This window comes from Lipotes vexillifer, unplaced genomic scaffold (assembly GCF_000442215.2).
Source record: "Lipotes vexillifer unplaced genomic scaffold, Lipotes_vexillifer_v1.1 scaffold743, whole genome shotgun sequence".
Classification (NCBI taxonomy): domain Eukaryota; kingdom Metazoa; phylum Chordata; class Mammalia; order Artiodactyla; family Lipotidae; genus Lipotes; species Lipotes vexillifer.
Genome location: NW_006779070.1, coordinates 1,049,294 through 1,065,980, shown reverse-complemented (window position 1 = coordinate 1,065,980; position 16,687 = coordinate 1,049,294). Strand labels below are relative to the sequence as shown.

At 55.4% G+C, this 16,687-nt stretch overlaps 1 protein-coding gene across 2 annotated transcripts; it reads right to left on the bottom strand.

The window, feature by feature from the left end:
- Window positions 1-1,307: 1,307 nt before the first annotated feature.
- Window positions 1,308-15,281, bottom strand: DRD2 (dopamine receptor D2). Of its 2 annotated transcripts, XM_007452212.1 has the most exons (7): window positions 14,970-15,281; window positions 9,848-9,957; window positions 8,667-8,803; window positions 7,313-7,503; window positions 6,323-6,409; window positions 4,400-4,727; window positions 1,308-2,653 (listed from the first exon to the last, which is right to left on the bottom strand). In XM_007452212.1, the coding sequence occupies exons 1-7, from the start codon at window positions 15,252-15,254 to the stop codon at window positions 2,460-2,462; spliced, it is 1,332 nt and encodes a 443-aa protein (XP_007452274.1). In that variant the 5' UTR covers window positions 15,255-15,281; the 3' UTR covers window positions 1,308-2,459. The 2 variants fall into 2 exon arrangements, with proteins under 2 accessions (XP_007452274.1, XP_007452273.1); XM_007452211.1 differs by lacking the exon at window positions 6,323-6,409 and having other exon boundaries at window positions 2,460-2,653; window positions 14,970-15,254.
- Between the last annotated feature and the right edge of the window lie 1,406 nt (window positions 15,282-16,687).

The window sequence follows — 16,687 nt, the reverse complement described above, 5'->3', positions numbered from 1 at the left end:
CCCTCCCTCCCTCCCTCCTTCTCTTCTCTCTCCATCCTTTCGTCATGTCTTACAACTCCCACAGCTAATAAACCTATGTGACCTCCTGAGATTTCTAATGATAAGATGAGCTTTTAAGCTCCCATCCAGGTCAAGATAATTCATAGACTGTGTGTATGTGTGTGTGTGTGTGTGTGTGTGTGTGTGTGTGTGCGCACGCGTGCGTGTGTGCACGCGCGCACACGTATGCCTTGGCTGTGGGGTGGGCGACAGAGCTGAGAGGTCTCTGGGGGGTGTTCTAGCCCCCTTGGGGGTCTGATGCCTTCCGCAGGAGGGGGTCACTGGGTTATTGACCCCGCGCTCCAGCTAGACCAGGAGCCTGTTTTGCCCACCTTCTGGAGTCGGGTATTCTGGGGACAGGAGCCTCCCCCAGGGGTTCGTGCTACATTCAGGTTCAGGGAGAAGATCAAAGTCCATAATTAAGTGTTCAGGGCAAGTTAAGTGCTCCAAACTCTGGTGCTAAAAATATTGTATCTAGCATATGCAAATTATGCCCTGACAGCTCCCCGGAGCCTGAGCCCGTGGGTGCCAGCACCTTGTTTGTTATCACCGCTGTTATTCTCGAGGTGGTAAGAATATTCCTCCTTCACTGGGTTGATTTACATTTCATTTTTAAAAAGCCAAATTTCTGTTGTTGGGTCAGTGCCGAGTCGTGGCCCCAGAGGGCTTGGAGCTGTGACTGGTCTGGAGGCCAAGAGGCAGGAGGACTCCAGGCCACATTACGCAGGGCCTCCCCGCCTGCCCCAGAGGAAAGGGGTCCTGATGCGAGACAGGGGAAGGGGCAGACACAGACGTGGGCGCAGCTGCACCTCGAAGGCCACCTTTCCCACAGAGCCTTCTCTGCCCTGGTGGACGAGCAGGGCTAAGGACCGGACCTGCAGAGGTGCCAGGACCTGGAGAGGGGGAGAAGGGAAGTGGGGATAGCCGGGCTTGCCTCTGGTGGGACCCCGCTGCTCTGGCGGTTAGGGGGCCCCTGGGGATGCCGTGGGATTCCTACTGGAAACGTTCTCCCCTTCCATCTTGGCTGGTGGTTGAAGATCAGGACCACCCACAGCAGCTCTGAGAGCGCTCAGGTCCCTCGGGAGGGGAGGGCTGGGCGCGGGGAGAAACACACAGGCACACATGTCTCCTCCTTGGCCCTCCTGCAGCAGCTCTTCTCTCCTTTCCCCCGAAGTCCTGTACCCTCTGATGGTGGCCGGGGCCCCCTTCTCTGGAGGGTCTGCAGAAAGCCTCTCCAACTCTGACCCCCAGCACAGACACGGAGCTTTGGCCACACCGGATGCAGAGACTGGAGGTGACACTGCACCCTCCGCTTGAGGGGCCCTGGATGTGACTCTTGTCAAAGTTTTATTAGTTTGGAGCATGTGTAGTGATGTTACAGAGTTTGGGGCCTGGGGGCTCCCCCAAGCTGCAGCTTCCCCTCCTCCCTCTGGCAGGGCCAGGGCAGGCCGAACGGTATTCAGCAGCCGCTTAGCCATGGGCTCCTCTAAGGCGGAGGCAGTGGAAAGAAAAGGGGGCAAGAGGACTGGAGAGCGGAGAGGCGAAAGGGAGAGAAAAGGACGTGGTTTGCGGCAGAGGGTGTCAGGAACAGTCTCCCATAGGACCTCAGACACCCCCAACCAAGCCCCAGACAGGTCACGTGCCCGCCTTCCCTGCCAGCTCTCCCAGGTTGGCCCGACATGTGCTACAGAGAGGCACCCACGTCCGTCGGGGCGCAGCAGAGTGGGCTTAGGATAGGGGTGGTCCTCTCCCCGCAGACCCTCCTGGGCTCTTGGAGTATGGAAACCTCACGGGGAGCTGGGTGGGGTCGGGACCCACTGCTGTGGGTGGGAGTAGCAGCTCCTGCCAGGCTCGGAGGGGGAGAAGGGGTGAAGTTTTGGGCTTGGGCTTCTCTGGGGTCCATTCAGACCTGGTATGTACATGGGTCTCCCTGGCCTGAAGTTGCCTGGGGCCTTGGCAAGAGCTCTGGCTTCCCTGGTGTAGGCCTTGGGGGGTGTGAACTGTCCATCGCTCCCCACTGCCCGCTCCAGCACAGGCCTGTGAAGACCAGGCCAGCAGGGCCTCTGAGCTTTGACACTGGCCCAGCAACCCCAGAGCCCCAGAGAAAGGTCAGAGAAGGCGGCTGTGTCTTTGGTGCCAAGGAGAGAGGGTCTGGAAGTGGGAGGGGGCTCCGTGAGCTGCCTCTGAGCCAGGGGTCCGGCCCGAGGGCTGGCACTGTGCCTGGCTCTCTAGCACTGCCCTGGCAGAGCGAGGGTGTGCGGTCAGTGAGGGCCGTGGAGCCAAGCTAACGCCACAGGGCCTGCGGACGAGGAGGAGGCCGAGTCTGCCCTGTGTCACCCTGCCCACGGCTCCCAGGGCCCGAGGCAGGGCCACTGGGCAGGGGGTTGGGAAGCAGGCTGCTGTGCAGGTGGGCAGCTGGGTCAGCAGTGTAGGATCTTCAGGAAGGCCTTGCGGAACTCAATGTTGAAGGTGGTGTAGATGATGGGGTTCACGGCGCTGTTGACATAGCCCAGCCACGTGAAGGCGCTGTACAGGACGGGCGGGATGTTGCAGTCACAGTGTATGTTCAGGATGTGGGTGATGAAGAAGGGCAGCCAGCAGATGATGAACACGCCTGGGGGAGAGGGGGGCAGTCAGGGGTGCCCGGGGCCGGGGAGGGCCTGGGTGGGGAGGCTGCACTGGGTGGGGCAGAGGGGGAGGACCCGGATCGCGTGCTTCAGGCCCCGCCCAGGCACCAAGGCTGCAAGAGCACCGCAGGGCCTTGGATGCTGGACCTGCCTCTGACCCCAGTCTGCAGTCATCTCACCTCCCTCAGCCTTGTTTTCCTGCCTGTGCAGCATATATAACGATACCCACCTCATAAGGGAGGATAAAGGGCTTGAAAACAAATCGCAACGCGTCGCATCCTGACACAGGTCAGCTGGTGGAAACGGATATATCTACTTTACTTCCTCGTCGTCTTTGAGACGACCTTCCGCAGAAGCTGGGAGTGGAGAGTTTGTTCACTGCCGTGGGGAATGCGCAGTCGGGGCCAGAGGGAGAGCTGGATGCCCAGCCGCCTAGTCCTCCTGGCATCCCCATGAGGAAGGCGGGAAACCGAGGCTCGGGACTGCTCTGTGATGTGCACAAGGCCACTCCACTCTTGGTGGCAAAGCCGAGATCTGAACTCCAGTCTATCAAGGTCCCCAAGTGGCCAGGCTCTTGCTACACTTTCCCCCAGCTTCCCCAGCCCTTGGTGGACACCCCTTGCCAATCCCCGCCTGCTGACACAAGGCTGTCACGAGTCCGACCTCCTGCCCACCTCTCTGCCTGCCTAACTCAGGACCTCCTGTTCGGTGGGATGCTCCGTGGGGAGGCACCGTCTGCACAGAATGCCACACGGGCACACGGGAATTCCCCGGAGATGGAGCAGTGCCTGGGAAGGGCTGGGCCGCAAAGCAGAGACCCCCCAGGACTGGAGCAGAGGCCCTGGCTGGAGCCCTCTCTGCCTCTCCCAGCCGCGTGATCACGGGTTGGTCCCCTAACCTGCTATGACCGCGAGCTCTCATTTGTAAAACCAGAATAGTGACACCTGTCCTTCTCGTGTCATAGGACTGTTGGGAGGCCAAAGGGATGGTGGGTGTGGGTGGGTGTCACAACTGCCCTGGGTGCTGCCCAGAAGGCAGAGACACATCAGTCCCTCCATCCTGTCCCCATCACCCATATCAGTCCAGCCCTTGATTCTTGACCCTTATTATCTGGTTTTCTAAGAGAATTTATTCTAAAGCCTTGTCTCACTCACTCTCATTTAGATCGGGGGCCCCCTCACAGCCCCATTTATTGTCCACAGCTCTGGTCCCACCGGGTCTTGGTTGAGGCAAGTGAATTTCCTGATTCCTCAACGATAGCAATGTTAACAATGCTTGTGTGTATGGCTTTGTAGTTCGTAAAATGCTTTCACCACCATGTATCATTTGATGACCACGACAACCCTGAAAAGTAACCTACTCTCTACTGATAGGGAGATGAGAGAGAGAAATGACCTACCCAGGGTCACGAGGTTCTGGGGGTCATTATGGTAAACTGGTCAAGTCCAGATTCTGAAGTGGGACTGCCTGAGTTTAAATCATGTGTCCTCTTTGATCAAGTTTCAAAAGCTCTCTGAACCTCAGTTTCCACATCTTTAAAATGAACATAATTTTAGAATCTACCTAGTCAGATGTGTCAGTGGGCTTGACCTGTGCCTGAAAAGTGCCAGTCCTGTGACCTACCAGCCATGATTAGGGAGCGATGGTAAGTAATGGGACCTACAGTGATGGGTCCATTTCTCAGCCAGGGCTGGGCAGAGGCGGGCTGTGTCCAGCAGCCAGGGCCGACTCACCGAGAACAATGGCGAGCATCTGGGTGGCTTTCTTCTCCTTCTGCTGGGAGAGCTTCCTGCGGCTTATGGACTTGAGTGAGGTCCGGGTTTTGCCATTGGGCATGGTCTGGATCTCAAAGAACTTGGCAATCTTGGGGTGGTCTTTGGCATGTCCGTTCTTCTCTGGTTTGGCAGGGCTGTCAGGTGTGCTGTGGAGGCCGTGGTGGGATGCGTTGGGGAGGGTCAGCTGGTGGTGGCTGGGCGCGATGGGGCTGTACCGGGTCCTCTCGGGCGGGCTGGTGCTGGAGAGCATCTCCATTTCCAGTTCCTGGGCTCGGCGGGCAGCCTCCTGCACAGAGGCAGAGAGCTCTGGGTAGAGCCAGGCAAGTTCTCAGCCATAGCCACCCAGCCTCACTCAGCCCCTCTGGCCTCACCTGGCCTCACCCAGCCCCACCCGGACCTTCATTATCCCCCTACGGAGACTCCTACAAGCACCACAGGGTTACTCTGCCAGCGAGGCAAGGGGGATGATCATTCTGGGAGGCAGGGACTGTCTGGGGGCAGGACCCAGGGCCCAAGGCAGTCCCCACCCGCCAGGTCAGCCCTGGCCCCCTTCGCAGAGCAATCACCAGGCAGCCTCAGCGACCCCACCGCCGTTCTATGGGGGCTTTGTACCTAGGCACTTTTTTATGAACTGAGCAACACTCACTGAGTGCCAGCTAAGTGCCAGGCGCCAGCTGGCTGCCGGGAATAAGTTACTGATTGGCGCCAAGTGCCTGCCTCCAGGACCTCATGTTCTAACTGCATGAGGGCAACCCTGTTCTTCCTGCCAGGCTGAAACAGGGGCTGTCAGGCTGACCTGAGGCCCCTGTACCAGCACTCACAGGTGAGCTCCATTTCTCCTGGTAGACTGATGCAGGGGCCGAAGGGTGGACCCCTGGGTCCCCACATCTTCCTCGCTGGGCTGATCTTGAGGTCCCTGGCCTCAGTTCCTTCCTCGTGCTCCCTTATTCCAGGACCTAGGGTCTCAGCCTAAGCTTCTGAAACGCAGCCTCGCTGCATGCCCAGGTGCCCCGATCCTGAGTGCCTGTCTCGGCCCCTGTATCTCAAACGGTTGCTTGGAGCCCTGCCCTTGCAGGTGAACAGTGAATGTTCAAGTGAAGAGCAGGGGCCCTGCTTCCTGAGAACACCTGACCTGGACTTGGTGTGCAGTTCTTTGTGGGTTCCCTGGCCCATCCTCTTCTCACCCCCAGGGGATGGGACATCTGCTGCTTGGACCCTGGTGCTCCTATCACTGAGCAGACCCTGGGGTCTGCTAGGATTCTGCATCTCTGGGCTCTACTTACAGGCTGCACTTTACTGTGAGCCCCATGCCCGCTCTGCTCCCTCCTCCCCCAGCACCCAGCCGCCAGCCCCAGAACCTGCCTGTCTGTAAGGCAGCGTATGCAAGTAGAAAGAACACGGGCATGGATTTCAGAGAGTCACTTAGGTCTGGACTCAACTACTCACTCTCACTCACTGTTTGGCCTGGGTGAGTTACCTAACCTCTCTGAGCCTCTCTTTCTCTCCTATTAAATGAAAATCCATAAGATCAAGAAGACTTAACCTCTCAGGGTCACCGTGAGGATTTGATGAGATACTAGGAAGATGGTAGGTGCTCAGTTAATGGTCATAGCCATTATTATTATTGTTATACGGCCAAGTCCTTTCTCCCAACCATTTCCTTGTGCTAGGGGTCCCTCTCTGTGCCTTGCAGAATTGAGCTGTCTTGCTCCTTGCCTGCTTATGAGTGTGTGTGGTAAGCCTGGCCTCAGCTGAAACAAAGTGGGGGATCCCGAGAGGTGCTTATCCCTTTGAGCAGCTGGTGAGGTCTTCGAGAATCATGGCAGGTGCATTTCCCTAGAGGCAGAGACCAGGCTCCAGGTCCCTGACCTGGACACTTACCACTCTCCGCCTGTTCACAGGGAAACTCCCATTAGACTTCATGATAACGGTGCAGAGTTTCATGTCCTCAGGGTGAGTGCAGTTGCCCTGTGGAGTGAGCCAGCACATGGGTCATGACGGGGAGGGGGCTGGGGACAGAATCCCAATGCAGGATAGTCAGACTGGGCACAGGAGCTCAGAGGAGGGCAGAGGTTAGGAGGGCGGGGGCCTGAGGAGGCAATCGAGGCAAGGGTGAGGTTCGGTACTGTGATGGGAAGAGGTGGGCAGGATGAGAGACAACAGGGCCCTGACTTTTATGTGGCACCTGCTAAGGATCTGGCACCCTACTAGGCATGCTCAATCCCTCTCACGCCGAATCCTCAAGACCACCCTGTGAGATCTATATTTTGATTCACGTTTAACAGATGAGGAAACAGGCTCAGAGAAGTTAAGCAACCTGCCCAAGGTCACTCAGCAAAAAAGTGGCGGTGCCAGGATTTGAACCTGATGTGTCTAAGCCCAAAGCTCTTGTTCCTTCTGTGCCCACATACCATCTTCCTCAGGGAGGGCTGAGCAGAGGGAAGTCACAAGACACAAGTATGGAAAAGAAAGGGAGGCAGAGGAGGGAAGTAGGCAGGAGCAGGTGAGGTAGAGGGAGGTTTGAACAGAAGAGGACAGAGCATGGGAGATAAAGGAGATGGGATGGAGGCCTCAGAGGGACTGGAAAGGGAGACAGAAGGGCCAGAGTGAGGAAAGGAGAAAGGGAGGGCAGCAAAGCCGTGGAGTTCCAGGAGCTGCTGGGTTCAGACAGTGGTCTCCATGCAGAGTCCTCTCCCCCCAGGTGGTCTCCGCCCCCTCCCCACCTCCGACCCCTGGAGACTCAAGTCGCCCACTGAGGTCCCAGCCTTCGAAATCTGCCCGCGCCCTGCTCCTTGGAGCTCCTCCAGCCTGGACCCCATGCACCCCTGGGTCACGGTTAGGCAGGGACATCGGGGGAGGGGATCTCGGGACCTTGAGCGGGGCCTTCAGGTTGGCCCTGAAAGCCCGGCTGCTGCGCTTAGTGTTGACCCGCTTGCGTCGCCTGCGGAGGACGATGTAGATCTTGATGTAGACCAGCAGGGTAACGAGGAAGGGCACGTAGAAGGAGACGATGGAGGAGTAGACCACGAAGGCGGGGTTGGCGATGATGCATTCGTTCTGGTCTGGGGGAAGGAGAGCCCCAGGTGGGTGTGTCAGCAGGCCCCCCAGGCCACAGTGCCTTCCCAGTTACCAAGAATATGACTAGACGCCTAAGGCGGCCTGGAAACGTTAGATGTAAGCAAGTGTGCGGCATAAATCAGAGTATTAAAAACAACCATGAGCAAAAAGCCGAGCTGTGATGACTGTTTCCAAGTGTTTCCATTAATATCCCCTCGTTACTTCATCATTAGTTTTGCCATCCATGAGCACACGAGTGGCGCCACGGTTCTGGGGACAAAATGACGGAAGAGAATGATAGAAGCAGAGTAACCTATTATTTTAGCCTTTCCTGTGTATTGGCGGGAGGTCTGACACCTTTTCATTTTAGGGACAAGATGACTTGGTCCTCTTTGCTGAACTCACCTGTGTTCCAATGTCTTTCCAAGTTCCCTTCCAGATCTAGCAGATGTCTATCCTCTCTCCCAGGGCCTTTCCAGATTAATCCAAGCACGCTTAGCCCTATTCCTGCTTCTTGGAATTCCCATGACACTTAGATCTCGAACCGCATGCTTTCAAGGCTTCCTTGTGTCCTGTCCGGTGATGGTCTCTGGAGGCACACCGGTGTCATCTATCTCCCTGACGGTCGCTGTGCCTCTTCTGTCAGAGGTGCTCCTGACTGCCTTGCACAGGACACAGTCACAGTGAGCTAGCCTCCTACTTGTTTCTACCCTTCCTGCTCCAGGTGGCTCAGGCCTGGCCTGGGATTGGCCGGCCTGGAGGCTGCAGCTTCATTATACAAACACTGTTATCAGGGGTGATGGAGGCCCAGCAGCCTCCTAACCTGTGCGCACACACACAGACAGGCACACACATGCATTTTGCAAGGCTGTCTGGTCTGCTTCGATTCAAACAAAGTTGAAAATGGCCAGGCATCCTCCTGAAGCATTATCCCCACTCCTCACGCAGCTCCCTTGTGCCCCAGGCCATTGTTCCTCTCTGACCTTACCAGGTACAACTCGGAGTCGGGCTTGGCCCAGGAGTCTCAGCCTGGCCTCAGTCTGAGGTGGCGAACAGGCTCCTGATGGGTCACCACCCATGTCCGCACCAGGGTTCAGCTCCCTCAAGGTCCTGCACAGGGCCAGGGCTGGGGCCAGCTGAGTCCCAGGCAACCAGAGGCAGGACTCACCTGTGTTGTTGAGTCCGAAGAGCAGCGGGCAGGAGATGGTGAAGGACAGGACCCAGACGATGGTGATCATGACGGTGACTCGGCGCCTGGAGCTGTAGCGCGTGTTGTAGAGCATGGGCATGGCCACGGCTGTGTACCTGTGAGGGCACACGGGGCGGGAGCCTGGAGTCTGGGGTGCAGGCCTAGGGACCACTCACTCCACGACATTGGCACAACAGAGACACCCCACTTTGGGAGGATGGAAAGTTGGTCCACCTCCTGTTTACTCTAAATCAACCCTCTCCTGCCCCCAACTCAGACAGCAAGGACAGTTGGTGACTGCCAATCGAGTGTTTGATGACTGACCCGCTACCATTCAATCCTGGACCGTATCTTCCACTCCAGTCTCCCTGCTTGGATTTTAGGCTTTTCGAGGGGCCATGGCCTGGGTCTTTGCACCTTTGAAACCGTACCCCCTGCACCTGTGCTGGGCCCATGGCGGGTAGAAGTGTTTGTTGATGGATTGGTAGCCAGGACCCTCAGAGCAAGGGTTAGGTCTCATTCAGCAAAAAATAATAACAATGGTAATTGTTTGTGATGCCACACATCGCCCTACCCAGCACTTCTGAGACATTAGTTCCATTCATCTTCCAAGAATCCAGCAAAGGGTGTAGAGCCAGGGCCTCTGGGAGCCCATGTGGCCCATGTGCGCAAATTAGTAAAAGACTCTGGGGAATAGAGCTTAGCCACGTGGGCAGAACCTGGGCCCCCTTGGCCTTGTGCCCTGTGCTGGACGCAAAATGCACAACCAGATACGAGACCCGCACGTGGGCAGGTGCCATCATGTTTGGTTTGTAGACAATGAAACTAGGGTTCTGAAAACATCTGCAATCTGCCCAAGGTCACGTAAGTAAGAAGCGATAGGGCTAGGGCTTCAGTCAGGTCAGGAGCTTTCTCCTCTATGCCTGTCCCTGTCTGGGTAGCATCACGTCCATAGACAGTCTCCCTTTAGGGGGTCTGTCCTCTCCCACACACGTGCACACACTCACGCGTGCACGCATACATGCACACACAGACACGTGGACTCACAGGCACACAGCCAGCCGCATAGCATCATGGATAGAGCCTGACCCTGCAGAAGAGGTGGGGCAGCCCAAGAGGTGGACGGTCTAGGTCACCTCTCCCATCCTGGCTGGGCTCACCTGTCGATGCTGATGGCACACAGGTTCAGGATGCTTGCTGTGCACATCATGACATCCAGAGTGACAAAGATATCACAGTGAACCCTGCTGAATTTCCACTCGCCCACCACCTAGGACAAAGCAACATAATGGGTGGACAGAAGAGATTGGCTCAGGCACTGTAGCTCGGTGTCCCGGGGCGGATCGGGCCATGGGCTCAGTGGGGGGGTCTCGTGGGGCTCTGGCCGAGGAAGGAGAGGGGCAGCCGTGGGGAGCTGTACCCACAGGTGTCTGAGGCCCTTGCCCCGGCCCTTTCTCCTCCTAGACACATAAGGCCACTTTGTGCCAAGAAGTTTGCTAGAAGAAAGATGACCAACTTACTCAAGTGCCTCAGCTTTGAACCCTCACCTGTAAAACGTTTGTGTGAACACCCTGTGATCCTCATGTTACCAGGGAGGAAACTGAGCCTCAGAAAAGTGCAGTGACTCGCCTAAGGCCTTTCAGCTCAGCTTCTGCCCTGCCCTGGCCCAGGTTTCTAGGGGAGCCGGGCTGCTCCTTGGTGTATGGCACAGAGTTGGGACCCAGTAAGTGTCTGTTAAGAACAGTGGTGAAGATAGTGACTATGAAGCAGTGAAGACGTTTCTGCTCCTTGTTACACTTAGAGAGTAAAAGGCGGCAAGCCTGGACTAGAGCTTTCAGAAGAGCAGGACGGGCTGGGGAAGGTGTGTAATGACACATCCCTGCTTCAGTGTAAAATGAGGAGCCCAGCTCTCGGCAAGAGCGTTTTGCACCCCTCTTCCCCCCCGACAGACACACACATTCCTACCCCCCATGCACACCCACACCCCGACACCTCCCATTTACACACACAGGCACACACACTCACACAGCAGGCTGGCCCTGGAGGCCGTGGAAGGTTGGAGCAGGCCCCATCCCTGAAGACAGAGTCAGGACAGGGAGATACGACTTGCACTACTGCCTATCAGAGAAAAGGGGAGCAGGAAAGCCCCTCCCAGTGACGGGAGCAGAGCAGGACCCACTCTGTGGGGTACAGCAGAGCAGCAGGGCTAATTATAATGCTTACTCTCAGCACTGGCCTCTTAGCTGCTCTCAGGCATAAAACCAATTGCTGGCATTTAAGCACAGTGATGGGAACTGCTTGGAGGAAACTGCAGCTTTTCCCAGAAGACAGGAGACCTCTCGTGTCGCCACGCTGGCCAGGTGAGCTGGAGCTGGATATCTAGGGGCCAGGGAGGCGGGCACAGGTGAACGGGGATAGAAGGGGCTTCCCTGGCATCAACAGAGTCTACCTTTAAGACACTACTGAGAGGGTCCCAGGCCCACATGGTCTGTGCTCCACCTTGGCGCCCTCCTAGGGCTAGTATTTCCAAACTGCTGTCATCCCCCTGGGGATCTAGGTCTGAGATACCAGGGCCATCTTCTCCATCCTCCCTGCTTCCTTCCGTCCTCCCTGCCTTCTTTTCTACAGACACTTATTGGACAACTTACTATGCGTCTGGCTCTGTCCTAGACTCTGGGGCACAGTGGTGAACAATCCTGACACAGCCTCAGGGAGCTCTCAATCCCTGCCCACCAAAAGCCTTCCTGGAGGACAGAAGAAGGCGGGGCTTCCTCCGAGGTTCCAGGAGCAGCTGCTCTAGAACGCAGTTAGAGGCTTCTGGATCAAAGGCTCAAGAAAGTGTGTTGATAGCCACTGTTTACAGAGCATCTCCTGTGGGCACATACTTTATCTCATTTATTGTGCTTAAAGCTTGGACAAGAGGGGATTGCTTATGCCCATTCTTGGATGAGGGAATGAAACTCAGGAGCACACCCAGCTAGTATGCAGCAGGGCTGGAATTTGAAGCAAGCTCTTTGGGCAGCACATCCTATGCTCTCTCCTGAGCTGCCTTGGAAGGGACAATCTAGCTTGTCAAAAGAGGAGATGATTATGTAAAAAGTACTAGATAAACACAAAGTGGGAAAGGAGAGATTGTAACTGCAAGGGTAGACTAACTTGGGGTCAGGGAGAAAAAGGACTTGTCCAAGATCACCTGATCATTTAGTAACAAAGGGAGTACCATCCCCCAGGTATACTAGCCCCACTTCAGGGCTGTTTCCTCCGCACCTTTGGACAACATTCCTCAATATTCTTGCACAGAATGAGACCGGTGGGATGGGCCTCAAGCTGCTTTGGCTAAATCCTAACAATAACTTGTACACATGTGTCAGGCACGGTTCCAAACACTTTACACTCATTTCTATGGAATGTGACAGCAAACGTCGGAGGCCACCGCTCCTCGAAACCTCCAGCCAGCTACGCCCCTGCCCTACACCCCACTCTGGGGCTTTGCACACTTTTTTCTCTGCCTGGAGTGCAAGTGCTCCTCTCCTGGCTAATTCTTCTGAAAGCATCACTTCTGCCTGCGAGCCTTCCCCAACGCCTCCAGGCCTGGTCCTGTGCTCCCCACCCCGCTGTATTCCCCCATCTCCTGTGGAGGCTGCTCCCTTGTCATCTCCATCGGGCTACACTATAATGGCCTTGCCAAGGCCTTAGAGCCCAGCCCTAGGAATGGGGCAGGACACAGACGTGCTCATACCTGTTGACTGAGTGAGTCAAGAATGGGGATCTGAGTCTGCCCGCTTTCTCAATCGCATCTGCTCTTCTGGAAAATTCATGAGGCAAAGCCTCCCCTCAAAGGCTTGTGAGGCCAAAATGGCCTATGCAGACAAGCAGGCCCTGGCTCTCTTCTCTGTTTCTCCAGGTGGAAAGTGGCAGGGTCAGGAATCGAGCCTGGTTCTCTCACTCCAAAACCAGCGTGCTTCCCATACACTGAGCAGAATAAATGATGCACATCCAGCCCCACCTAGCCGGATGCCAACATGGCAGGCTATCAGAGGCATTTAACATCCCTGGAAATGGAACAGGATGGAAAATTCTGGACAACGAGATTGTCTCTGGAGAGGGTACAGTATATGGTTGAGAGGATACTTTAACAGGATGTTGGGATAGGGTGAGACTCCACTTGAGACATTCTCTAGGGACAATAAGTACCCGAGACAATGTCGCAGGGCCCACTGTCCAGCTCTTGTTTGATGGGAGAGTTTGAGCACTGCCCTCTGAGATGCCATTCTTCACCCTCCCCTGAAACATGAGCTTCACCTTTAAAATAATGTGAACAGGTATGTTTAAAATATGTGTGTCGAGAACCTATAGATTCCTAGGAGCCCTAAAGCACAGATGTGGCTCTCCCTTAGAGGCTCTGGGTAGGGGTGGTGGGTCTGGAAGCCCCAGATCCCACACCCAGAGTCCTGGGCAGAGCAAGCCTCCCTCTGGAAGAGGGCACCTCTTTGCCTGGGCATGGGGAGGGTCCTTCAATGTGCAGAGGTGTGGCTACCTATCAGCATCTTCATCTTCATCACCGTTGTCATGACTACTTTTACATGGTGCTTACTATATGCCTGCTGCCATTCTAAGCACTTCTCATATATTAGCTATGTGATTCTCAAACAATGCTATGACATAAGCACTGTGATTATCTTCATTTCTAGATGAGGAAACCAGGTGCAGAGAGGTTATTTGCTTGGCCAGATACCCATCATTTTTTACCTGATGGTCTGTGGCCTGGGAACCTCCTTTTCAAGGGAGCAGGCGGGGAACAAGTGTAAGAATCAAGAAGGGGATCCTCAGGGAGAGGCCCTCAGACAGGATGTGGGATGGAGAGTCTAGGGGTCTCCACAAACGTGCAGTCATGGAAAAATTGGACAGCTTGCCGGTGGCGCCTGTATGCTTTTAGGTTGTATTGTATCTATTGTTTGTTTCTTATTGGTTGTCTCTTAACATTCCGGTCATTTTGAAAGTTCCAGCCTGTCTGAGCCGTGCTAAAGGAAAGCAAGGGAGTGATGGCCCAGAGCTCCATGTGGGCCCGTGTGGTAGTGACAACAGGAGCCCCTGGGGACGTGGAGACCATAAGAGCAGCCTTTCCTCCCCACCTCCGCTTCTTCTCCTAGATGTCCCCTCTGCTCAAGCCTACAAAGGTTTCATGTTTTCTTTGAAAGGTGGAAGCCTTCCCTCCCAGGCAGGGGCTTGTCTCTACGGCACAGGTAAATTCCCCTCTTGTCCGGGGCACGGAGGTAACAGCTCAGAGATCTTAGTGACCTTGGCGTTGGCTTTTTCCTGAATGCCTGGTCAGCTTCCCTTGAATCCAGACTCCACCCCCAGAACCCAGGGAAGAGAAAGTGGCAGGATCCAGCCTGTGCCCACCCAGATCCCCCAGGCCCTCCCTCATCTGCCTGCCAGCTCTGGAAAGTGTCCTCCTGGAGGTGGGTCCCCACTTCAGGACTTCTCAGTGATTTCCCCCTTTGCTGTGTGATCCAGGTAAAGACAGGCAACTTCTCAAAGCTTCTGTTTCCTCTTCCTTAAAGTGAGAAGAATGATATCGAGTCAGAATCAGTATGAGTATTTGCTGAGTATGTGTCTGTGGAATGCCCGGCAGCGCCTGGCCCACAGCAGGGGCTGCCTACTCACTATTCCGGGCTCAGGGCTGGGCTCTGTTCCCGGCCGAGCAATGCATCACCATGTGGTCCTTCCCAAGGAAAGGGGGTACAGCACAGTTCACAGCGGCCTTGAGCTGGAGGTCCCAGACACGGCCTAGGACACATGGAGGAGCGGGGAGGGCAGAGAGGAGAGCCTGGAGCCACAGCCCGCATTCTGAAGCGGGGAGAGAGGGGTGAAGATTTCAGGCCCGGGAGCACGAGCCTCCGCCATCCTCAGGGATCCTTGTTGATGACTCCCGTTCTCAACACGACCTAATGAACCAACTCTGGGGCCCGAATCCCAGCCGCTGTGAGAGGCTGGAGAAGTCACCTAACTTCTCTGACCATCTGGCTCACCATCCAGAAGATGCTGTGAGGGCTCGGTGGGGAGATGCTGTATGTGAAGGACTAACGCAAGGCCTGGCACTTACTAAGCGCCTTACAACGGGTAGTCGGGATTGTTAAGGAGACGATCTACCCATTTTGTAAGACTGAGCCCAGAGCGGAGGAAGGGCCCACCCGAGAAGGCGCACTCTTGGAGGGAGCCAGTGAGGAGCCTGGACCCTCCCGGGGAAGGCGCCCGAGCACAGCAGGGGCCCAGACCTACCTCCAGGTAGACCACCCAGGGCATGACGAGCGTGGCCACCAGGAGGTCGGCCACAGCCAGGCTGACGATCAGGTAGTTGGTAGTGGTCTGCAGCGCCTTCTCGCGGGACACGGCCATGCACACCAGCACGTTGCCGAAGACGATGACGAAAATGAGCAGGGTTAGCAGCATGGCGTAGTAGTTGTAGTGGGGCCTGTCGGCTTTCCCTTCGGACCCGTTGAAGGGCCGGCTCCAGTTCCGGCTCTCCAGATCGTCATCGTACCAGGACAGGTTCAGCGGATCCATGGGAGCAGCGGGGCCACTGGGTAGCCAGGCTCTGGCCAGGAGAAACGGGCACAGGGTGTAAGCAGGAGGGCCTCCCAAAGCATGCTGCCACCCACAGAGGGCTCTGGGGCTAAAACCTACCACGGGAGGTTACAAGAGAATTCTCCAGCCTCAGGATTTAAGGTTTGCACCCCAAATCTTTTTAAAACATTGGGGCCTGCTGCCACTCTTCTGCTAGCAAGTTCTTGCAGGTGGTTAAACAAATGAGAAAGTACAATTTTTTAACTATAATAAAATAAGTGATCTTGAAAAGAGATGATCATTCATTCACCCATTTATTCAACAAAAAATTAAGTGCATCCCATGCCCCACACAAGTTAGTGAGGAGTTCAGCTTCTAGTGGGAAGACTAGAAATATGCATTCATTCATTCTTAATTCTATAAATGTTTATTGAACATTGTTCTATACAACACTAGAAACATAGTCAGGAACAAAATATACATAGTTCTCCAGCTCACATTCTAAAAGGAACAATAGGGCCTTCCCTGGTGCCGCAGTGGTTGAGAGTCCGCCTGCCGATGCAGGGGAAATGGGTTCGTGCCCCAGTCCGGGAAGATCCCACATGCGCGGAGCGGCTGGGCCCATGAGCCATGGCCGCTGAGCCTGCGTGTCCGGAGCCTGTGCTCCGCAACGGGAGAGGTCACAACAGTGAGTGGCCCGCGTACCACAAAAAAATAATAAAAAATAAAAAATAAAAATAAATAAAAGGAACAATAGCCGATTAACCAAGCAATTAAATCTATGGGTGGTAGGCACTAGGAAACAGAATGGGGAGAGAGACATAACCTAGTTTAGGGATTACAGAGAAGGCTTTCCTGAGGAAGTGATGTCCAACTGACACCTACAGGATGCAGTCAGGTAAAGGGCGCCAGGGGAAGGGTCCACATATAGGAAGCAAGTAAGCAAATTTCAGAGCTGGCGAGTAGGTGCCATGTTGGAGGGCTGGCGGGAGATTCGGGACAGCTGGAGCACAGAGGGCTTGGGATGGGCTGAACTGCAGGCTGCAACAGGCTCCACCACAGAGGGCCTTGTAATTCACTCTAGGAGTTTAGATTTGACCCTAAGGGCAGCAGGAGCCACATGATCAGATTTGCCTTTCAGAGAGAAGAGTCTGACTGTTGCGTAGAGAAAGGAAGTGTGACACTCAGTGGGGTGGCAGGACCAGCTGCAGGAACCCAAGAAAGAGCTGATGAGGTTCTGCATTTGTGCACTGAGAGCCCTGAGGAATGGGCGTCTCAGGGGGGAAACACTTCCTGAAGGAGGCGTCATCAGAGATGACATAGGAGTTAACCGGGCAACTGAGGGCAGGGGAGATGCTCCAGCCAGAGAGCACACAACGTGGTCCCAAACAGCAAATAATTCTGTTTGGCTAAAAATGTAGGGCATGATGATG